The sequence below is a fragment of the Oncorhynchus keta genome, chromosome 31 (assembly GCF_023373465.1).
Source record: "Oncorhynchus keta strain PuntledgeMale-10-30-2019 chromosome 31, Oket_V2, whole genome shotgun sequence".
Lineage (NCBI taxonomy): Eukaryota > Metazoa > Chordata > Actinopteri > Salmoniformes > Salmonidae > Oncorhynchus > Oncorhynchus keta.
Genome location: NC_068451.1, coordinates 677310 through 702168, shown reverse-complemented (window position 1 = coordinate 702168; position 24859 = coordinate 677310). Strand labels below are relative to the sequence as shown.

At 45.8% G+C, this 24859-nt stretch overlaps 1 protein-coding gene across 6 annotated transcripts in view; it reads right to left on the bottom strand.

Moving 5' to 3' along the window:
• Positions 1-24859, bottom strand: part of LOC118364166 (transcription factor HIVEP3-like) — a 57882-nt gene that overhangs the window by 8060 nt on the left and 24963 nt on the right. For 5 of the 6 annotated variants that reach the window (XM_035745422.1, XM_035745419.1, XM_035745424.1 and 2 more), the window contains 3 exons: positions 6480-11213; positions 6085-6224; positions 478-653 (listed from right to left, as the gene is read on the bottom strand). In XM_035745422.1, the coding sequence (XP_035601315.1) occupies positions 478-653; positions 6085-6224; positions 6480-10787 (4624 nt within the window). In that variant the 5' untranslated portion in view covers positions 10788-11213. Of the gene's footprint in view, positions 1-477; positions 654-6084; positions 6225-6479; positions 11214-20822; positions 20923-24859 lie in introns of all 6 variants that reach the window. The other variant, XM_035745420.1, reaches the window with a different exon arrangement.

Sequence of the window (24859 nt, the reverse complement as noted above, 5' to 3'; positions counted from 1 at the left end):
CAGAAGTATACAAAATGGTGTCGTCTGCGTAGAGGTGGAACAGAGACTCACCAGCAGCAAGAGCGACATCATTGATGTATACAGAGAAGAGAGTCAGCCCAAGAATTGAACCCTGTGGCACCCCCATAGAGACTGCCAGAGGCCCGGACAACAGGCCCTCCGATTTGACACACTGAACTCTATCAGAGAGGTAGTTGGTGAACCAGGCGAGGCAATCATTTGAGAAACCAAGGCTATTGAGTCTGCTGATGAGGTTGTGGTGATTGACAGAGTCGAAAGCCTTGGCCAGGTCAATGAATACGGCTGCACAGTATTGTTTCTTATCGATGGCGGTTAAGATATCGTTATAGACCTTGAGCGTGGCTGAGGTGCACCCATGACCAGCTCTGAAACCAGATTGCATAGCGGAGAAGGTGCGGTGGGATTCGAAATGGTCAGTAATTTGTTTGTAGAAAGGTCACACCTTCTCTTTCTCACCTTTGGTTTTGAAGGCGAAGTTGCAGTGTTTGCAGATGTAGGGCCGGAGATCCGTGTGTGTCCGAATGTGCTTCCTTAGCATGCTGGGCTTCTTACTGCGGATCCCGCACTCTCCGCACACGTACTTTCCTCTTCCGCGACCCCGCACATACACATACTCCTCATTAGACCTGTACCTGATGGGAAAGAGGGGGAGAGGAAGTGGGGGGAGAGAGATTGAGAAATTAAAACAAAACACATAGTAAGTTAAAAGTAGGTAAAGATAGCTCCCTGGGCCTACTCTACACAAGGCACTCTTCACATCAGAACGGGTTAGCCCCACTAAGTCCCCCTGTAGTTCGCTCTCTCCAGCCTGTCTACACCCATAGCAGGCAGGCAGGTAGACAGAGAACCCAACCTTTATCCTCAGTTTTGTTGGCTCGGCCAACAACAGCAGCAGCTATAAAGAGGGAAGCCTGGCTTTAGCCAACTGCCCCAAAACTACAATACTTACAAAATCCAACTCTACATTTAGCCCTACTCTATAAAAGACTAGTTTATATGTTGTTTTTAATGCTTACGGAAATACTATGCACTACCCAACACGATGTACACATCTTTAAAGAGAGAATTTGTCATACAGTATACTAGATCAACATGAATAAAGATCAGTATTCACATTGAGCTTTCCAATGAGGCAACAACAGTACTTTGAACACATTATTACTCAACTGAGAAACAGTCTCCAGAGTGCCATTCTATTGCATTCACTCAGTACAGCCTGTGTCTGCACACTGACACATTTCGTGCCATGGCTAAAAGTATTGCCTCACATTTCCAGCATGAGTGAGACTCAAGCTGCACACATCTGCCTTTCAATCGGGGGCACTCGCGGTGTTCCTGCAAGGAAGCTGACAAAACATTCCCAGTTGTACAATGGCATAACTGATAGAGTAAACAGATGTGACGAAGCACAACTCTTCCTATAGCTCTTTTAGATGGGGACTGTGAATTTCAAAGCAGCAACAACGGATGGTGATAATGCCATGGATGGAATGCAACAGTGTTTTCAGTCACTACTGTGAGTGCAGGCACACGGCATACACCCAAGCAGGAGAAACAGGACAAAATAAGTGAAAAATTACCTTCACGGATAATTTCAATCTGTTTCTGGTTGTCATGAATGTGACTGTGAATTATGATAAAGCCTGCATCCTGTTGAACTTCGTACAATACAATATGATAAACACACTGATCATGACCTCATAGGATAACAGTGGAATGAGCCAAAGCTGACTATGTCACCAAGGCAATGAGAAAATGTGACAATGTATTTACTCCATAAAAATGTATGTGTGGCTATGAGCAACTAGACAGTTGCAGCTGCACTAAATGCAGATTAAGGAGATTAAATCCAATGTTCCGCTGTCACAGAGGACGCCCACGGCTCCTTTAGTTTATGAGAAAAGCGACAGCGAGGAAAAAGCCTGCCATGTTACAGCATCTGTTTCTCCAACTGAATAATGTTAATGTGCTCCAGAGAGCCCCCCTCTCTCACAGACGTGACTTAATTGGATCAGGGTGGAAACATACAAGACATTAAAACCACAAAAACAGAGCTGAGCTGCCTTAATGCCGTGTATTTATAGAAAGTAGTGATGTGTGTTGTGTTCTGATGACAGCAGTTGTGGTTGAGAACACAGAGAAGAGAGGTAGAATGAATGGCACACTGCTTCTGGAGTGCTACATGCATTGTGTGTGTGTGTTTGTGTGCTCCCCAATATTTGCAAGATTTAAGTGTCCCAGACAAGTTTTAAAGAGAAGGGTGAAATATGCACGCACGAGAAACTAATTTGCGCATTCTTCTGCTCATAGTGCGAGATGGTCAACGAGCCCTGATGGATGATGTTAAGACTGGGACATCATTAAACAAAAGTTACCTTGCCAGCTACATTAGTCAACAAAATATTAGCCTGTTTCTGCTCTGCTTGCTTTTACAATTCGGAGAAAAGAGAAAGTATTGAGATCCCTTGACCTTTTCCACATTTTGCTACATTACAACATTATTCTAAAATTGATTAAATTACCAAAAATCCTCAGCAATTTACACACAATACCCCATAATGACAAAGCAAAACATGATGATTTTTTTGGTGCAAACTTATAAGATATAAAAGTATTCAGATCCTTTGCTTTGAGACTCAAAATTGAGCTCAGGAGCATCCTGTTTCCATTGATCATCCTTGAGAAGTTTCTACAACTTGATTGGAGTCCACCTGTGGTAAATTCAATCGATTGGACATGATTTGGAAAGGCACACACCTGTCTATATAAGGCCCCAGAGTTGACAGTGCATGTCAGAACAAAAACCATGCCATGAGGTCGAAGGAATTGTCCGTAGAGCTCTGAGACAGGATTGCGTCGAGGCACAGATCTTGGGAAGGGTACCAAAAATTGTCTGCAGCATTGAAGGTACAAGAACACAGTGGCCTCTATCTTTCTTAAATGGAAAAAGTTTAGAACCAAAAATAATCTTCCTAGAGCCGACTGCCCGGCTAAACTGAGCAATCAGGGGAGAAGGACCTTGGTCAGGGAGGTGACCAAGAACCCAATGGTCAGTCTGACATAGGTCTAGAGTTCCTCTGTGGAGATGGGATAACCTTCCAGAAGGACAACCATCTCTGCAGCACCCCACCAAATCAGGCCTTCATGGTAGAGTGGCCAGACAGAAGCTACTCCTCAGTAAAAGGAACACGACAGCCTGCATGGAGTTTGCCAAAAGGCAACGAAAAATCTCAGATAATGAGAAACAAGATTCTCTGGTCTGATGAAACCAATATTGAACATTTTGGCCTGAATACCAAGCGAAACCTGGCACATCTCTACGGTGAAGATTGGTAGTGACAGCATCATGCTGTGGGGGTGTTTTCAGAGGCAGGGACTGGGAGACTAGTCAGGATCGAGGCAAAGATGAATGGAGCAAAGTACAGATATATCCTTGATGAAAACCTGCTCCAGAGCGCTCAGGACCTCAGACTGGGTTGAAAGTTCACCTTCCAACAGGAAAACAACCCTAAGCACACAGCCAAGCCAATGCAGGAGTGGCTTTGGGACAAGTCTCAAAGCCATGGCCCAGCTAGAGCCCGAACTTGAACCCGATCTAACATCTCTGGATAGACCTGAAAATATCTGTGAAGCAATGCTCCCCATCCAACCAGAGAGCTTGAGAGGATCTGCAGAGAAGAATGGGAGAAACTCCCCAAATACGTGTGCCAATCTTTTAGCGTCATACCCAAGAAGACTCAAGGCTGTAATTGCTGCCAAAGATGCTTCAACAAAGTACTGAGTAAAGGGTCTGAATACTTATGTAAGGCAGACAGTCAGAAGCGTGCAGGTAATCATAAGATGTAGGCTATAGGAATGAAACCCTGGCTGGCTGTTGATGTCACGAACAGGGTTGGAGAGCCCTGTCCTAGGAAATAGATCACAAAGCAGGATCCCCGCAAAACCTTTTGGAAATAGCAAGTTCACTTTCTCATCCATAAACACGGTCAAGTGCAAATATGGTTCAGCAGCTGAAGTCAGCAGGATGGGGGGATTGCTATTAGGAAGGACGTCTACCAATCACAGGAGTCGAAGTCGACTCCAAAAAACCTGGAGTCGTGCACCACTATGTTCAACTCTCCTGTGCTGGTCCAGCCAGCCTTCCAGAAGCTTTGCCTTTCACACAGCCTGTTTGCCGCTTTGTGGTGTCCATACGGTCCTAAATCCAACCAAACACCCTACCCGTCCATTATGCGTGGGAATACTAGGGAACAGATTACCAAAATTAAAATCACCTGGAGCTGACATCCTTGTGATTTACATTCTTTCACCCCCCAAAATAAAAAAGGTTTCATCGGGGAGCCAAGTAAAACAACTGCCAGTTGGGGAACCCTGATTTATAATATCCGCATGTATTAAAACACAATAACTTATTTTCATTATATTTAACAGATTCCTTCCCTTTATATTCCATTAGTGGAAAACTGTGATCATGCCCCCAAAAAACATGCTAGCCTCTCACCATTACCAATAACAAGGGGGGGGGGGGTAGTATTTTTTTTTGGGGGGGGGCATGATATTTACTGTATGCCTCTAACTTTATCACTCGTCATCATTCATGATTATCCATAATCATGGTAGCATCCACATTAATGTAGATGTGCTCAGAGCCAACTATATAGAATTATAATTCCCCCCTAAAAGATTTAGATGCACTATTGTAAAGTGGCTGTTCCACTGGATGTCATAAGGTGAATGCACCAATTTGTAAGTCGCTCTGGATAAGAGCGTCTGCTAAATGACTTAAATGTAAATGTATAATTTTTCAGATTTGATAATTATGACAAAGCAAGCTCTCTAAATTAGAAAATTATATATGGTGATTTATGGAAAGCTCTACTCCTGTATATTATCTTAGCTGGAATTATCATTCTTCACAAATGTTATAATAAATCAATGTATAAGTAACAATTTTACAAGAAATCATTATTAATGTCCCAAAGCCACTCAATCATTATTAATATCCTAAAATACCATTCTATTAGACCAGACAGCATTGTGTAAGCTTAATCACCCCCCCCACCCCACCCACATGCACTTCTTATGTTGTCCATCTGTCATTCGTTGTAAAAACCTCTCTATCACACATTTTTGTATCAACACCTATCCATTTGCATTTCTGTCTCCTCTTTCGCACACGTCCTTGTCTGTCATAAGGAAACAAAATATGTCCAAGGCTTCCTTCTATTTTTCCCTCTCTCCAACATTTCCCCTCTGTCTTTCCCTTTCAATTCCATCTCTGTCACACTGTCTTTTGATGTGCTCTTGGCAGATCACTATCTGTTGGCTAGACTGTAGCAGCTGCCACAGGAAAGACAGCTTTGTGAGCTGCGCTCAGAGGCAACAGTGAGAGCAGATACTGCAGTGAGAAGACTGACACCCACAACTCGCAGCAATTAGCCTTGTTCAATCCCCACACCCAAATATTGCCTTTACTCAAGATACTTACAGTGACTTCTTTCCTACACATGAATGTACAGTACAGCATCTAAACTTCAGTTGCTCTCGTGTCATTGAGAGGAAGGTATACAGATGCAAATGAGAATCTCAAAACAACATCTGGAGGGATGCCTTCTGCTTGTCTGCTGCACTGCACAAATACCAACCCCATTCAACACATTCAGATCTACATTTTCTACCAGCTGTGAATGGGAAAGGCTCTGCTGTCGGTATAAATTAAGTCCCTGGGAGCTAGCTCACCTGTTTCTCTGTTATTCTGGGAGACTGAAGTGTAAAACATTCTCCACTGTCACTGCCTTTTTTCCCTTCATAATGTGGCATTTATATTTTCAGACTCTGCATTTGGTGGCAGCTCTGTGCTGCCTGGTAAGGCTACTGTATCTGAATACAGTGACTCACATCTACTGTTTTGTTACATCTCTACTGCCTTTGCCTTTATCGGTCAGTAAAGTTGAATATCTGCATGATGATTTTTGCAGAAAAATCTATCTGCTCATAGAACAAATCCACTAGTATTAGCTGATCAGAGAAGTATGCAGTACTCATGTGGCCTCTTTCTCTTACCCGCCCTCGAAGATTTGGACACGGAGAGGTTCGCTCTGTTTGGAGGTGGAGGGCCCTTGCTCTTCTCTCTTCCCCTTCTTCTCAGGCTGCTGTGGTGGCTCCTTCACTTCAACGGGGGTGCTGGGTGGGATAGCATGTACCTACACTCAAAGACAGACACAGGCAAATTCACCAACGCACCCTGACATCGTGGTTGGCAATGATGATATACAGTACATTGGAACAACAATTAATGTTTTGGTTGTAGTATATAATCTAACAGCATAGTGTCTGGTAATTTCCAGCTGTGGAATTGTGAGGTATGCATTATACTATATAATTCATAACTAAAACTAAATCAGTGGTTTTGGTCTAATTGTGTTTTCCAAGATATTGCATATTGCTGTTATATTTACCTCTGAAATGTAGGTCTTTCTGCTGCTGGCAGAGACCACCTTGCCTGTAGCAGGGGTTAGAGCTGTGGCCATGGTGTATGTCTCTGAGCTGTGCTTCTGCTTGGAGCTCAGCAGGGACAGGGCCAGCTTGGTGGACAGGCCTGGCAGGTTGGGGTTGTGCATGCTGACGCTCCAGGAGGTGTAAACGGAGGTTTGTGACTCCCTCTGAGCAGACGGGTTGGGCTTCACGTAGTTCAAGTAGCACCAGCTGACTGAGGTGGTAGTGTGAAGGCTGGTATACGAGGGGGCTTTGGCTCGCTCTGGAGTCTGGGGTACAAAGGAAGCACTCACTCCCTGGCTCGCATTCTCCTCCCTCACCTTTTCTTTCTTAGGTTCAGCCTTCCCTTGCATCTCCCTCTCTTCCCTGTGCCCCTCTGGGTCTCGTACCTTCTCTTCCTCCTCGACTTTCACAGTAACTACTCCTATCTGTGCCCTCTCCGGCTCTTTCTCTTCATCCTCCCCTGCTTCAGGTTCTCCCCCAGTACCCCTATTTTCCTCTTCCTCTCGCACCTTCTCTTCCTCCTCCTCCTCTTCCTCCTTCACTCGTTTCTGCTGGCGCTGGGCCTCTGTGCTAAGCTCCAGACTGGCTGCAGGGGAGAGCATGCGTTTGCTCCCTCCAGCCCCCAGTGGCCCGTAGCCCTCCCTGGACACAGAGCCCAGCTCCAGGGGCAGAGACAGGGGCAGGTAGCTCTTGAAGTCCGGGGTGGGGATCTTCAGATAGGACCTCTGCAGCTTGTCCTGCTCCAGCTGGCCCATGATAACCATGGCCATGCAGCAGATGGGCTCCTGGGAGCGGGCTGATGCCAAGATCTGGGATAGGGTGGTGTACAGGGCACTGGCATAGGTGGTCATGTGGGTCTGGAGGCGCACTGGAACCACCAGTGACACGACTGGCGTCAGCTGCGCCAGGCATGTTGCGATGACAGGCGGGGGATAGAGGCAGGGTAGGGGGACTAAGGACTGAAGAGATGGGGAAGGGAGAACCACAGTGGAGGGTATGGGGGGCTGTGTGGGGAATTGGATGGTGAGCCCAGGGGAAACAGGGAGGTACACAGTCTCGCCAGCCCCTGTGGGGTTCTGCAGGGAGAGCAGAGCTGAGAAAGGATGGAGGGGCAGGCCTAAGCATTCTGCCACATGAAGCTGCCCTGGGTGGACTTGTATGGTTGGAGGAGAAGGGTGTTTGTGTAAGAAGGTTCTGTGAATGATGTGGGTGGAGAGGACATCTGAGATGGCAGTGGTGACAGGGTGGAGCTGGGCTATCTGGCCAAGAGGGAACCGATCATGCCCAGTTGGTTGCATGGGGAATGGGGGTATTCGGGGCTGGTGGAACAGCTGCACAGTCTTCCCTATGGCCTCCGGGCTGAGCCTCGAGGTGCTGGCTTCAGCTGGGTGGGCAAGGTGGCTGGTGTAGGACGGGCTCGGCTTGGGGCTCCCTGGTCTGCCCGAGTGGCTGGCCACGGCCCCTTCCTCGTGGTCTGACTCGCCCAGTGTGGCATGCTTCACCAGTAGGCACTTCCTCCTCTCCCTCCAGTCTGATGCAGACTGCTGCGGCGATAGGGACCCATAGTCAAAGGATTTGCTCCTCGTCTCCACAACCTTGTCCGTATGCTGTGGGCTGGCAGGGGCCTGCTCTGAGGCTGAGCGCCGCATCTCTCTTTGGGGTTGATATTGTTGGTGGGGGCCCGAGGGCACTGCTAGCATGTGGGAGCCCTGGGTGCAGCTGGAGCCCCAGGAGAAAGGCTCAGCAGGTTTTCCCCCCTTGTCTTCAAAGGAGGCAGATTGGCTGGGTGAGTGGGAAATGTTGCTCTCCTGGCTGGGGCTCCGGGGCCCCAGCGATACCGACTCAAAGCTGGACTCCCCGGAAGACTGTTCAGCAGCCTCGGCTAGACGGAGACGCTTCTTCTTTGGTGGCAGCTTCTCGGCGGGGAGCTGAGCCATACTCTGGCTACGCTGAGGCCACTGGAACTCCTCCACCACTCTCTCTGGCTCCTTGGACGAGGATGCCGTCACCGTGGGTGACACTGACACCATATCAGTGTCAGGCTCCACCGTCACTAGGATCTCTGGCACTTGGATGTTGTGCTGACGGACCAGGCGGGACATGGAGGGTGATGATTTTGGCTGCGGCTGTTTTTGCAGTGTTGACTGGCTCTCTCTGAGCCCCATAGACTCCTGGCTCTCCATGGACATACTTTCCTGCTTCTCGAAGGAGCTGGTGTGCTGGATGACAGAGATGCCCTTCCTGTCTTGCTGCTGCTGCTCAGCCTGTGAGAGAGCACCTGAAAAGGCCTCACTCTGCTCCACCAGGCTTGGCACTGCAGTGGTGAATGCGTGGCTGCAGGTCACAACAGCTGTAGGCCCGGGGCTAGGAGGATCCTCCTCCAGACTCTCCTCTTTCCTCCTCTTCCTCACTGCCATGGCCAGTGCCCGGAACTTATAGTGCATCATCTGGGGACGGTCATCCCGGCATGCCCCATCCACCTCTCCGCTCTCCAGCTCCTTTATTGGCTGGCCTGTGCAAAGACCCCTGTGGGCCTCGTAACTCTCCCTTTGTTTACAGCGGACTCCGCAGGCCTTGCACTCATAGAGCCTTGGACATTTGCGTTGCTGCTGTTGCTGCTGCTTCCTGGTTAGGCCACTTTCTGTTACTGTGTAGGAGGGGCCAGCCTCCTCCAGGCTGAGTTCAGCCCCGACGGGCATCTCGATGGCGGGCTGGCGCCTCAGCAAACGGTGCTGCCCGCCCACCCTCATCTCAGCCACCACGGCCTGCTGCTCATCAACAGAGTGGCTCAGACGACAGAAGCCCCAGGGAGAGGTGGTGGAGTGGTTTCCCTGGCCTGCTGAGGTGGGCATTGAGTGGCTTCTCAGCAGAGGCACTGAGGAGGAAGACTTCTGGACTCCAGATGGGTCCACGTCTTGGACATGGGATGATTGGCCTGCCATACTGGGGCCTGGGCTTTCTCCCTTAGGCTCAAACATATAGGGGTCTTTGGGGAAGGAGAACTTGGGTAACTCCAGACTACTCTTCCTGGAGAGTGAGGAGCGTCTGGGCTTGACGCTGTCGATCTCGCTGGTGTCCACTACCGCCTCGTTAATGGTGATGAGTTTGGTGATGTGCTCGATGACCTGAGTCTTGGGCACGCTAAAGGGCATGCTGCTCTTCTCCTCCATCCCTGGTGAAGAAGAGTGGGCGTGCTGCTGATGGGGACCGCGCTGCCCTCCAAGCCGTCCATACTTGCCCAAGATGATCTCGGCATACGTTTTGGCGGTGGGAGGGCTCACCTGGGAGTCAGCTCGGCTCATCTCAGTGCTCCTCGAAAGGGAGAAGTAGCCTGACTCTTGGCTGCCTTTACTGCTGGGGCCCAGTGAGGAGGAGGTGGAGGAGGAGGGAGGGTCTTCTGGGGAGGCCATGGGGCCACGCTTCCTCTCACTCAGCCTCATGGCCAATCTCTGCTTCACGGCCTGGGAGTTGTCAGACCTCTGGCCCTCCTCTTGCTCTAACAGTGCCAAACTGCTGCTACTCTTCTGCTTGCTCAACCTCTCCTTCCTGTACTGACCCGACTCCTCCTCAGAGTCTGTGCTCTCCCCCTCTGTAGGCTCCTCGGGATCCTCTCCCGGGGCGCTCATCACAGGTCCGCTCAGGCTCAGCTCGTCCTGGCTGGACGCCAGGCCTGCCTTGATTCGGTGGGCGTGGGACTTGCGGTGCTTGTACAGGTTACTCTTGGTCTTGAAGGAGAAGCCACAGGGGACGCAGGGGTAAGGCCTCTCCCCTGTGTGAGAGCGGATGTGTTTCTGGAGAACGCTGGGTTTGGCACATGGACGGCCGCAGTAAGTGCACACATACTTCCCCGGTTTCTGGGGCTTCCTCTCACCTCTTTTAGACGGGCTGTCCTCTGGGGCTTCCTGACTGGGCTGGGACTGGACCCCCTGAGTTTTGTGGCCTTGGGTAGAGGAGGATTGTAGGGATGAGGTGGAGGGGGAGGGGGAGGAGATGCTGCCTCCTGAAGGACCTGGGGTGTCTGTTGAGAGCTGCCATGCTGCTGCTTGGGTCTTGTGCTGATGCTGAAGCCTGAGAAGCAGGTCGCTACGCTTGGGCTTGTGGTGGTGGAGGCGTCCCTGGCCAACGTGGACAGGGCAGGGGTTGGATGGCGGCTGCTGTGGCTGAGGTGGACGGGACCCTGTGAGGGACTCAGCGGCCTCAGCAGACAGAGGCTGCTGTTTCCTTCCGGATCGCTCACCATCAGCAGGATGGCTGTGCTCCGCTTCCATAGAGTGGGGAGGAGGCCTTACAGACACACAGGGAATGCCTCTGGGAGCAGTGTGCCACACAGCCTCATGAGGCTAGCCACAGTGCCGCAGAGATGCCTGGGACAAGGGAACATCTAATGGAGTACCTTTTTTATGAGCAGGCCAAAAGTCATTCAAGAGGATCAAATAAGACATAATTAAAAGGTGCCCCAGAGCAGCATAGAGGATGTAGGTAAACATAGATCCTCTCTCATCATGGAGTAAGCCTGTTCCCATCCGGCCTGAGCCATTGTGACAGGTCTTCACCGTGGACTGTGAGCTAGATGAGGGTTTGGCTTGGCATACTGCTGGACCGTTCTGACACTGTGGTTCTGCTGAGTAGAAACCTCTGGGTCTTCTCTTGTTCCTCTTAGGCCGTCACTGGTCAATCTAAGCAACTCACTGGATCTGCAGAAACAGAAATAAGCAGAAGTGAGTCACAGAGCTTAGGCAGACCTGACAAAATACACCTAGGCATTTGTTTCATCATTATTGGTTATGACTCGTGACACTATCAATGGCTAGGTGGCCAGTCCCTACAGACACCAAAAACAGACTGTTTGTCATGGGGTTAAGACCTAGTCAAAGCCCTGTGACCAAACACTGACTCTCACGTTGATATTACTGCCACATATATCATACCCTGACAAATAAGGCCACATTTCCTTGGCCTGATGAGTGGGGGAAGCGTTCTAATGATCACATTAGCGACGTAATTGCGGTAATACTGTTATTGCTCTGATCTGTTCTTGCCCTACCTGTATGCTGAAGGGTCTCTGCCACATACAGAACATGTCTATTTCAGTGTACTTCTACCCTGTAATATTGGTTCGGTATGCAGAAATGTGCTCGAATGGTATATCCAACATAAAACCTCCTAGTTCCAAAAAGAGATCAGACACAGTGAGAGAGAAAAGTCTACCACACCACTGTGTATCTACCTCTGACTCCAAACCATCTGGCTAGAGCACAGTCTGCACGAGACACCACTGCTCTGAGATGGCCAAGCAAGGTCAACATCCAGGGCAGCAGCGCCAACAGAGGGGGTAAAAGTGTGACACAATGTCAATGGCACAAAGTCTAAACAAACGTTTGAAATTCAGCCCTATCTTCTTGTAATGAGTAAAAATGAGTTGACAGCAATGGGTGAAGTAGCTGAAGAGAGAGAAAAAAAAGACTGAAGCAAGATGAGGAAGTGCTCCCCTCTTTTATCAAGACACATCTGCTGTTATATTTCCCACATTAGGAGAAACCCAAGTCTCAACTCCACACACAGAAATCTTGTACCGCAGCCAATCAAAACACATTCTGGGAGCAAATGTCACTGAGCTGCCGTAGCCAACTGCTGACAGTCCGAGCTGAGGCCCATCCACTGACATCCATCATCATCATCAGAGCAGAACCATCAACACACACTTCTCAGGATAGCTTTACTCTCGCTGCTCATGTGCATAGTGATCTTTGCATTTTAAACTGTGTTCTCCTCCCTACTGCAACAGGATATAAAGATATCCCTCCATAATCTCTGGTGTTCACACTATTAGGTAATCAGGTGCATAAGTATAACAATCAATAAAAGTATGATAACATCTTAATATATAATACTTCAACTTTTCAACAAGTTTTATTTTAAATCAATCGGGAGTAAATCATAATTTAGTCTGAAAAATATTTCAGAAGACAGTGTCTCCTCCCACCTTCCCTGGGTAAGGCAAAAGCAGTGGAAGAGGCAGACAAGTTGACAGGGTGAGTGTGCGAGAGAGAGAGATAACTCTGAGAGGCTGTGTGGAGTCATTCAGTGTTCCAGCGGCTGGCTAAACAGGCCTAGCAGAAGACTAGTCTGACAGACTCCAGCTTGGGCAGCGGTGACAGGTTTTTTTTAATGAGCCCGGGTTTCTCCCTTTCTCCATATGTTCCTGAAAAACACAGCACAGTCTGGGTTCATTACAGTGTGGGTTCATTACAGTGTAAAAGAAAACAGAAACACTTCCTTTTTGGAAGTGAATTGACAGATTATCAGCTCCATTTCCACGTTCCCCCCCATATGATGATCATCCATTTAGTCTGTTTCGCCAAACAGAAGTTAACTTTGTTTACAGCAGAGTACCATCAACAGTAGTGTGACGGCATTAAAATGAACTCAAATGCCTCACAGTAAGAGAGGTAGACAAGAAAATGTTCTGAGCTGTCCAGCTACATTGTGGTGTTAAGCCTTGGGAATTAGCTAGAATAGTTAGACATTTTTTCCTTGATCACTTCATAGATCGATATCTAGGCTATATATGGACCGATTTAATCGAAAAAAAGACCCAATAGTGATGTTTATGGGACATCTAGGAGTGCCAACAAAGAAGATCAAAGGTAATGAATGTTTTATATTTTATTTCTGCATTTTGTGTAGCGCTGACTATGCTAATTATTTTGTTTACGTCCCCTGCGGGTCTTTAGGGGTGTTGCATGCTATCAGATAATAGCTTCTCATGCTTTCGCCGAAAAGCATTTTAAAAATCTGACTTGTTGGCTGGATTCACAACGAATGTAGCTTTAATTCAATACCCTGCATGTGTGTTTTAATGAACGTTTGAGTTTTAACGAGTGCTATTAGCATTTAGCATAGCGCATTTGCATTTCCAGATGTCTAGATGGGACACCTGCGTGTCGGGTGGAGGTAAGAGGTTAAAGATGAAAACGGGGGTTGGGGGATTTAACCCCTAACGGCGGAGAAACACTGAAGCCCTGTGTGTGGCAGGGCTTATGTCGATAATGCGGCCTGTCCGGTAGTAGCCTCACTCAGCTCCAGGTTGACTAGACAGGAACCAGCGCGATTTCAGAAACCTGGGAACCATGTCCTAGAGATCCCGGGACGGTGGCAAACTTCAAGACCCATGCGGTTATGTAGAAATGGGCAATTTCGAGGGTTCTGGACCACGGTTTTAACACTCCGAAGGTGATCCTCCCTTCGGCGACCGTTTGGTTGTTGTTTGCTCTTGAGCCCAGTTCCCAGCTTGGTTGCGGGAGGATATTGAGCTCTGTGCTTGGCAGCTGCTCTATCCCAACGTTCACATTGCATGCATGGTTCATGCATGGGTCCGCTCTGTTGTCCAGCCAGTTTCATTCCTTCTGAACAATTGGCATCCGTTATCCACCTGGCAGGTCCCCCGTCGGCAGGATGGTTCCTCCCGCCACACGTGGATTTGCCTCTATTGGTGGAGCCCCTTTCGGAGATGGTTTACCCCGGTTTCCTGGTTTCTCCGAAACGCTCCAGCCAGAGCCCCGTCCGAGCGAGACCCAGCCGAGACCCAGCTACATTGGTGTTCCAATGCGGGCAGTGGCATGCCCAGGAAGCAATGCCTGTGGTAGGGGGCCACCCTGCTACGCACCAGGTGCCAGAGACACGCGTGTTTCTCAAACTGTGTTGTTGTCTCGGTTGTGCGGTTCCTACTAAAACCTCCAGCTTGACAAAGACCTCTCGAGCGGCGCCCCGGCTCCTGTGGAGTCGGCCACGGGCAGTGCAGGGCACGCGGTTGATTGCACCAGGACCTTCTCACCAGGACCTTCTCCCAGGGTAGACACGTGCCCCGGCCGTTCCCCTGGGAAGGCCGGAGGTTGCGCAAATGACCCGTTCTCGACCCGGGGAGGTAGTGACAAAAACAACAATACAGGACTCTTTCGAGGCCCTGTAATTGGAATGAGTACACTAAATCCTTTAACAAGGATCCATTGAAGGGCAAGTCTGATGCCAGCAGTCATGGTAATTTCCCAAGAATATTTTCATTAATCAAGAACATGTCTGAGGTTTTTTGTCCAGGTGAGAAAGGGCAGTGGAGTGCAATTGAGATTGCATCTTCTGTGGATCTGCTGGGGCGGTCAAAGCACTTCATGGTTACTGAAGTGAGTGCCACGGGGCGGTAATAATTGAGGCAGTTTACCTTCGCTTCCTTGAGTACATGTTTCTAGCAGAAACTGATTTAGGTTTCCCTGTATTAAAGTCCCGTACCACTTGGAGCGCCGCTTCAGGATGAGCATTTTCTTCTTTGCTTATGGTTGAGTTGAGTTGGTTGAGAGCGGTCTAAGTGCCAGCTTCGTTTTGTGGTGGTTAATAGACGGCTATGAATAATACAGATGAGAACTCTCTTGGTAGAGAGAGGCGAGCAATACCTTGAGACTTCTTTAATATTAGACATTGCGCACCAGCTGTTATTGACAAAGACACACACCCCCACCCCTCGTCTTACCAAAGGTAGCGTCTCCGGCAGAAGCCGGTGCATGGAAAATTCCGCAAGCTCTATATTGTCTGCCACATCTCAGTGAAACATAAGATGTTACAGTTTTTAACCTCTAGCATCGAGCAATCCCGTATCCGGGAGCGTAATCATAGCCTCAAGCTCATTACCATAACGCTATGTTAACTATTCATGAAAATTGCAAATGAAATGAAATAAATATATTGGCTCACAAGCTTAGCCTTTTGTTAACAACACTGTCATCTCAGATTTTCAAAATATGCTTTTCAACCATAGCTACACAATCATTTGTGTAAGAGTATTGATAGCTAGCATTGCATTAAGCCTAGCATTCAGCAGGCAACATTTTCACAAAAACAAGAAAAGCATTCAAATAAAAGAATTTACCTTTGAAGAACTTCGGATGTTTTCAATAAGGAGACTCAGATAGCAAATGTTCAGTTTTCCAAAAAGATTTCTTGTGTAGGAGAAATTGCTCCGTTTTGTTCATCACGTTTGGCTAAGAAAAAAATCCGAAAATGCAGTCTCTACAACGCCGAACTTTTTACCAAATTAACTCCATAATATCGACAAAAACATGGCAAACGTTGTTTAGAATCAATCCTCAAGGTGTTTTTCACATATCTATTTGATGATAAATCATTCGTGGTTTCTCCTCGAAGCAAATGAAAAATACACGCAGCTGGAGATTACGCAATAATTGCAACGGAGGACACCAAGCGGCCACCTGGTAGATGTAGTCTCTTAAGGTCAATCTTCCAATGATTTGCCTACAAATACATCACAATGCTGTCGACACCTTGGGGAAACGACAGAAAGTCTAAGCTCATTCGTGACCCATACACAGCCATATAAGGAGACATTGGAACACAGCACATTCAAAATCTGGGGCACTTCCTGTATGAAATTTCATCTTGGTTTCGCCTGTAGCATTAGTTCTGTGGCACTCGCAGACAATATCTTTGCAGTTTTGGAAACGTCAGAGTGTTTTCTTTCCAAAGCTGTCAATTATATGCATAGTCAAGCATCTTTTCGTGACAAAATATCTTGTTTAAAACGGGAACGTTTTTTTTATCCATAAATTAAAAGAGCGCCCCCTATATCCAAGAAGTTAATGTCCCGTTGGTAGGATCATCTTAATCATAGGTCATCAATTTTATTTTCCAATGATTACATGTTAGCCAGCAGAATAGAAGGCAGTGGGAGTTCACTCGCTCGCCTTCGGATTCTCAGAAGAATGCCCGATCTGCGGCCCCTTTTCCGGCGTCTTTTCTTCACACAAAAGGCGTGGATCTGGGCCTGTTCCAGTTAAAGCAGGATATCCTTCTTGTTGGATTCGTTAAAGGAAAAAGTTTCTTCCAGTCCACGGTGAGTAATCGCTTTTCTGATGTCCAGAATTAGTTTTTGTCATAAGAGAAGAAGGTAGCAGCAACATTATGTTACATTTAAAAAAGTTACACAAAACACCAAAAAATATATATTACAAAATAATGTTCTTCGGCGCCATCACAGTCCGACTGAGTCTGGTGACTTTTACTTTGACTCAAAAGATGAGTCCAGTGATGAGGCATTCTGCATAAGCTCAACAACCATACTGCCAATGGCTACCAGTCAGAAGGGAGGCACACCCTTGGAGAGACAATGGATCACCTGGAAACTCATCTCAACTGGCTCAAATATATGTTTTTTTAGAGCTTGGAACTCCAGAGTTGGTTCTTGCTGCTACACGAGACATGAATCTAACACTTAATCCTATACAGACTGTCATCATATTAAGTAAATGTATTAATAACGTTCATTTCACTTGGCTACATTGTCATTATTGTATTCCTTTCACAATTATTTGAGATTGGATAAGGAACTACACTGCTTAAAAATAATAGGCAAATTCATAATTGTTGTATTACACAGGGAGCAATCACCTTGGGTTGGGGAAATATGGCAGAGACTGTCATGTTATTTTCTTGAAAACGCACGCACCAACTCTCTCACACGTTACACTGCCCAGAACACCTTTCTGAGCCTGTCGGTCTCAAATCCATTCTGACAGTCAGATCAGGTAAGCAAACCAGACCTGCCATTCCCCAGTGGCTCTAGTTCCTCTCAATGTTTCCTCCTGTTGTTTCAAGGCTTTTCCTTCCCACTCACCCCCTTACCTTAATGCTTTACAATAACCAGGTAGAAAGGAACCATATGAAGGAAGTGAGACAGAAAATGCACAGCAGTTGAAGGCTGACAGTCCAAACACTTCAATGCTGGAATCTCAGGATAGTAATTAGAATTCTACTGTGGATGAATGCAGACGGGGAAAAGTTGCTGACTCACTCATTCACAAAGATCTATTTATAGTCTATAGGGTGTGAATGTGCTGTTAGTGAAGCCGACGATGCAGTGGTGTTCCATTTTCTTACAGTGACACATTCCTTTGAGAGGAGTTGTCACAAGCAAAACTCCAGAGCTAATATCAGTATCAGAAAATTTAACAGCGAATCCTTTACTCTGCAGAATCAGGTGCTTCAGTATGGGAACCTGTAATGGGACACACCTCTCTACTGTCTATCTTTAACCTTTGCCTGTACAGTACATTCCTTTGCTGTCATCAGTTGGAAACAGTACCAAGTAGACTTGGGGTGTGGTCGGAGTGTATTTTTATGTCTCTGTGTGCATGCGTGTGAGGCGTGCATATCATGCTGTGAAAGGGATTGCCTAGCTCCTGCCTAGCTCAGACCAGTAAGTGAGGAGGGGGGTTGTGGGTGGAGGAGGGGGGAGTGTGAGTGCGGTGCATTGTCAGCAGACACACAAACAGTGATGGCGGTACCCAGGAAGAAGCAGTCTCTCTCCTTCATGCTGCTCTTCTTGTTCCATGGAACACTTGCAGTGAGTCTGCAGACATGTTTAAAAATGCAGGACAGGTTAAATATCCCTTCACTCTGGATATGTGTCATGCATTCAAATGTCCTCACAAAGACTTGAGGGGTTACCCCTGGATTTCATCAACACAAAAGATATAAGCTTTGTAGGGCATCAGCCTTATCAATATGGCACCTTGAAGCACCTTGGCTGAAACGGTATTAACATGTGTGTGGACGACATGAGGAACAGCACTGAGTAGCTAAGCAAAATGTTCACCCAGGCCCCAGTCTAATGTTCTAACTTCTTTAGGGAGCAAGATTATTCTGACATTGGTGGGATGTTTGTAAAAGACAGAGGAAACCTGACCATGCCAATAACAGCTAGAAACATTGCGATAATGTTGTTAAAGAGTTCTTTGAGCAACCAGGTCTGCTGGAAATCCTGCTATGTTAACCTTAACATCTGAAGATTGAGACACAGCAACAAATCGAGATCTACTGTAACTTTGATAAGTTGAGGTCACATAACATGAGGCATCATTACAAGCACCATTCAGTCACTCAATACGTAAAAAGCTGTAACAGTACAATATCAGAACTGTCTCCATATTAATATGCACAGACACCAAGAACAAAGAGCAGTCTGGGTTATGAGTTTGTGCTCATTGTGGAAGGTCTTTCCACAGCTGGTAATGATGGATAAAAATATGAGCTAAACATTAAATTAGCTTGTGCCCGGAGAACCGATAAACCCTCTTTCCCGCCTCTCCTTTCCTCAATTTAGCCTAGTGCTGCTGGTTCACTGGTTCCCATGGAAACAGGTCTACTCAGAGGTACGGCAGATGGAGAGAGAGCTGGAGGGCTGCATGCCCCTCTCTGGGCACGGACGCAAGCTGACAGGAGAAAGTGGTGAAACAGCCTGACCTCTGTACTCATGCAGAACAGCCCCTAACCCCTGGGCTTGAGGGTCGCTGAAGGTAGAAAGCAGCCTACAGATCTAGGCCCAGCTCACCTTCACCAAATTGTCACCATAACCATCAGACCGTGACAATGCTACATTGCTGTAAGATCAGTGTCTCGGGGAAACTTGTTTACATTCATTACTTAGGTCTGTGGAAGTGACATTAGCTCAAACCATAGTCATACATATGTCCTGTGGAGGGATTCACCCAGTTCTTTGTATCCTTTCTCAGAGAGAGTTTAAGCACTTTTACCAGATCAAACGAATGCCCAAACCTTGAGTTCTGTTATAATCACAGACATCATTCAAACAGTTTTAGAAACTGCAGAGTGTTTTCTATCCAAATCGACTAATAATATGCATATATTAGAAACTGGGCCTGAGTAGCAGGCAGTTAACTCTGGGCACCTTATTCATCCAAGCTACTCAATACTGCCCCCAGCCCTAAGAAGATAAACTATAATAACCACGCAAATTCACAATGCAGCTGCGCTGCTGCCAGCAACAGTTTGTCTCTCAGATGGTTATGCATTGCACCTGTACTACCATTACTGTACCTCAATTCCACCTCGTAAAGTTTGCATTTCGTTCTCATTTAACTTAAAATAATTGTCATACAGGACTTTGCTGCTGATGACGTAGTGGCGGAGAGCAGACTCCAAAATTGTTTATTCCTCGACTCCGTGCATGTCGACTCCCATTTCTGAGGGTCAAGATTAGATTCCGCTAGGAAGACTGATTCATTTCCATACTTTGAAGAACACAAACACTCACATCTTTAATAGCGAGAGGGGAGGGGCACAGTATAGGCAGGTCTGCCACCAGGCAGACAGAACTGTGCACTAGGCCTGACTCTAATCGGCAATCAAAAGCTGTATATCACAATGGAATGCTGTACCTTGAAATTTCGTGGCTTGCAATGTCTTGCAACTCCAGTAAAGCTGGCCTGTCATCAATGAATAAGCTAGGATATTCAACACGCAACAGACCGAAGACTGAACACACACACTCATCATAAGCCAAGAGAAAGAGCAGGCGAGCCAGAGCAAGGGAGAGAGAGAGAGTTGTGATAATTTCTCTTAATTAATGTTAAAAATCCCAACTTCGTTTAAATGTTTAAACGTTCACAACAGTAATCTGAACCACAAGAAGAACCCAGAGGGATTTGACAGAAATTAACAAGGGGCTAGGATGAAGGTCATTGATCATGTATTCAGGTAACATTATAAACTATAAGAAGAGGAGCTCTAACCAAAGTGCTGTTCTCATATTTTCACAAAGTCTAGGGATTAATTCAACCCAATCCAGTAAGACCAGGCTGATTAGCCCGTAGAAGCTGTCAATATTTATTTTACTGCCTTATCGACGTATCAAGAAAGGCAAAGAGCACGCCCACACCAGGAAGTGGAGGGAATATGCCTGTATAACTGAATCATGCATATGTAGACCACACACACTCACATACACTGATTAGTCATTCTCTCTCTAGCCACCATTAACCCTCCAAAAACAAATGGAGAGTATTGACGACTTTGCTTTTCAACGATGCTCTTTAAAACACTCCCATTTAGCTGCACTCAACCATGAAAGAACTAGAACTCCTAGAATCCAGGTAGCTGCTACACTCACATCCAGTACATAACACACTCAAGCAAACTGGAGTAAAGAAGACCATCAGGAACGGCAACCCATTCAGAGAAAGCACACACAGATAGAAACACTACCTACGGTACAGCAGCAGATCACACAACAGACAGTTATGAGGACTATCAATCCCAATCTAACAGACTAATCCCATTACAGTGGCCATTTAGCCTCAGGGTGTATGAGAGAGAGAGAGAGAGTTGTGAGAGAGGAGAGCGGAGAGTGGGCGAAAGAGTGAGATCACGAATGAGGACAGAGAGATTGATGAAGGACGGAAAGAGAGAGAGAAAATGAGGGAGGATGGAGAACAGTTTACCTGGGAGAGAGCAGCCTGGTTTCACCCCTCAGAGGAGCTTCAGAGTCACAGAGACATGCGGGGAGAGAGCGAGCAGATGAGTGCCTGGGAGGGTGTGTTTCTTAGAGAGGGAGGGGGTGAGGCGAAAAGAGAGTGATGGAGAGAAGGCGTTAACAAGTGTTAGCCCTGTAATGGAAAGTAGAGGGATGGGAAGAAAAAAAAAGTGAGAGATAGGAGGGACCTCCGAAGTTGCCACCTTAGAATAACCATCATCATTACAAAGAATAACCATCATCATTACAAACATTATCAACATCATCATCATCGCTGTAACATCGAAGCATATTAACTAGAGATCCACCGATATGACATTTGTGGCCGATACCGATATACAATATTTTCCTCGCCAAAAAACCCAATACCAATATTTAAAAATGTAAACAGCCTTTTAAGCATTCCAGTAGTTAAATAGTTCTCACAGACACCCCAAAAAGTTATTTTGTTGGCATTTACGTATGTCCCCGTTACCAGTAAAACATAATCAAAACCTATCTATTTCACTTACTTTCTGTGCTATTTCGTTGTTCATTTGTTTAGTAATTTCATTCAACCAGGATTTCATCATACATGGCAAGCAGTGAAGTTTCAGCTCTGTCTGTCTGTGGCCTCTCTTCCTCAGTATGCACTGTCACTGTGTCCGTTTCCAACTTGTCTAGCAAGGTCTAACGTTTCTTGTCTGTATCGAAGTAGCAGTCCTTGTACTTAGCATTGAGCATGGTGGCGACACAGTAAAGAGGCTCAGAGAGAATGCCCACCGAAACGCTTGTTTCTAGCTATGTCGGCAGTTTCGTTGAGTAGGCGTTTCAATGCCATGACAGATGGTATCTTTGGTATCTCACGTCTGCTGCAGAAGTTGAGCTCATTTCTCGAGTCAGTTGTTCGAATGGAGCTAGGTGTTCATGTTTCCAAGTCTTAAACATGTTCTCAAATGCCATTGACATGGCAGCAGCGGTATGAGAACCAGCACATTCTTGAGCATGCAATACGGCTTTCCTCCGGATTAAATCCTTGTTGACCCACTGTGCGGTCAAACTCCGCATGCTCATGGGGCTGACATCGCTGGTCCAAATGTTAGCCGTGAAGCTAATAGCAGTGATGCCCATAGCAAGTAGCTCACGGATGTGCGTTTCAACAATACTGTGTAACTCCGGTAGCGCAACATCTAAAAAAATAGCACCTACTTGGTAGTGTGTACCGAGTATATATATATATATATATATATATATATATATATATATTTTTTTTTAAATTTTATTTATTATTTTATATATATATATATATATATATATATCAAAATAAATATAAATATATATATATATATAAAATAATAAATAAAAATAAATAAAAAATATATATATATATATTTATATTTATTTTGATATATATATATATATATATATATATATATTTATATTTATATTTATATATATATATATATATATATATATATATATATATATATATATATATATATTTTTTTTTTTTTTCATATATTTTTTAATCAATAAATATGATTTTTTTCCATTTATTTTACTCAATTTTTGGGGTGTGTGTGTTAGAATACCATTTTAGTATTTTGTATATAGTTATTTGTTTCAAAATGTATACCTTCATCAATTTGGCCACTTGGGTACATTTGGGCTACTTGTGTGGGACACCTGGGTGACTTCATGATAAATGTCCTGTAGCACACTCATTTTGGAAGTTATCATTCTGAAACTTTGCACAAGTACTGTTGCCCTCTTATGTTTTTCACTTAAATTGTCCCCATCATCCTATCTGAATTTTTGTTTTATCTTGTTCATTTTAATTATGACACAAAAATAACAATAAAAAATGTATGTTTTTTTTCATTGTTTTATCTAAACTAGATCTATTGTGTGTTATTCTCCTACATTCAATTCACATTTATACAAACTTCAGAGTGTTTTCTTTCAAATGTTACCAAGAATATGCATATCCTTGGTTCTGTGCCTGAGCTACAGGCTGTTAGATTTGGGTATGTCTTCAGGTGGAAATTGCACAAAGTAGGGGGGGAGCTGCAAGAGGTTAATAAAGTGGCCCAGTGGGCTGTAGATTCCATTACAAACAGGTCTTTCCCCCGGAGAGCAGGCAGGACACCGAAGGGAGACAGATGCTGCGGAAAAACCTAGCAACCCGTCATCATCGCCAACCATTATTGACTAAGTAAGCAGAAGTAGTGATGATGGCGTGATGAATTCCCAGACGATTTCACTCAAGAAACACTGGAATGCAATGACTGTGTCTAACGGTGGCCTTTTCCTGCTAACAAAACGTCAGTCGTGGTGCTCGTGTTTTTACATTTGAAAAAATCCACCTTCCAAAGAAATCTACCGCAGTCCCTGTGCACTAGTAAATGAATTCCAGAGCCACCTCATCCATTCAAGTACCCCGCACAGTTTGAAAAATATTATTGCTGTGTGGAATTGAGAATGAGAGGAGGCCCTGCTGTTCCACTGAGGCCTCATTGGTTGGGCACAGGAAGTGTGAGTCATACTCTAAAATAAACAGTCGCACACAGCGAGCTCAACCGGCACACATACAGACAAAGGGAGGGAGTGCAGTCTGCTAATTATTACCCAGTGGGACAATTACCATTCTCCTTACTGGGCAGCAGGCATGAGATACAGTGGAAGACACAGTGGGGGTCAATACGGGGGTTTCTACAGTCTCTACACCTTGGTCAAAAACAACTTTTCCCTTTCTCTCTCATATATATATATATATATATATATATATATATATATATCATTTGCTATCCTTTGTCCCCCAGCTAGTTTTCCTTTATCCACCTTCTCTTCACCCATCTCGGTCCCTCTCGCTTACTCTCCTATTTTTATCCACTTTTTCCTCAACCCCTTTGCTGTCCCACTCTCTATTTTTAGTTGTTGATGCTAACCCTATCCCCCAGCTCTGTGTAGCTGCCAGGCGTTGTGGTGCTGTGCTGGCCTGGGGCCGGTCCTGTCCTGGCCGAAAGGGCTCTATAGTATTGTACTGTATTGTGTTTGGGTTGAATGTGATCTTTGTGGCCGTCGTATGGGAGCCCTAGCACACACCTCCCATACTGTACTCCCCAGAGAGGGAGTTTCACCCATCCGTCATCCTTTTGTCCTCTGTTCTTCAAACTGGGGGAGGAGTGGGGCTTAGTGGATGGGCGGTAGGTAGCGACAATACAGCCTCTGTGGACATGATTGACAGGGAAGCTGCTACACATTGACATGATAAGAAGGGCTGGGGACCAGGCTGCAAGCTCAGTTACTCTCTGGAACATAGGATACAACAAGTAGGAAATTCAATAATTCCATACATAACAAAGGAATCAGATAGATTCAAGTTGTAAGTTCCTGGACACGAGCTTGGATTACTTCAATCCTTGTCAGTTCAATTGGACATCATGGGAATACTCCATAAGAGCACAATTCAATTATTGAATAAATGGATTGAAATGTAGATACTGACATTACTCATCTCATATGTATATACACTGTACTCGATACCATCGACTGCATCTTGCCTATGCCGTTCTGTACCATCACTTATTCATATATCTTCATGTACATATTCTTCATCCCTTTACACTTGTGTGTATAAGGTAGTTGTTGTGAAATTGTTAGGTTAGATTACTCGTTGGTTATTACTGCATTGTCAGAACTAAAAGCACAAGCATCTGCTAACAATGTGTATGTGACAAATCAAATTTGATTTGAAAAGGCCTCAGGGCCAGACGGATGACCAGGATGTGTACTCATGCACATTAAAAATCCTACAATGTGATTTCCTGTTTTTTTTTTTCATTTTGTCTGTCATAGTTGAAGTGTACCTATGATGAAAGGTACAGGCCTCTCTCATCTTTTTAAGTGGGAGAACTTGCACAATTGGTGGCTGAATAAATACTTTTTTGCCCCACTGTACATGTTTCAAGCAGACTACCATAGTCCCTGTACCCAAGAACTTCGGTGGAAATTACTATCACCCCG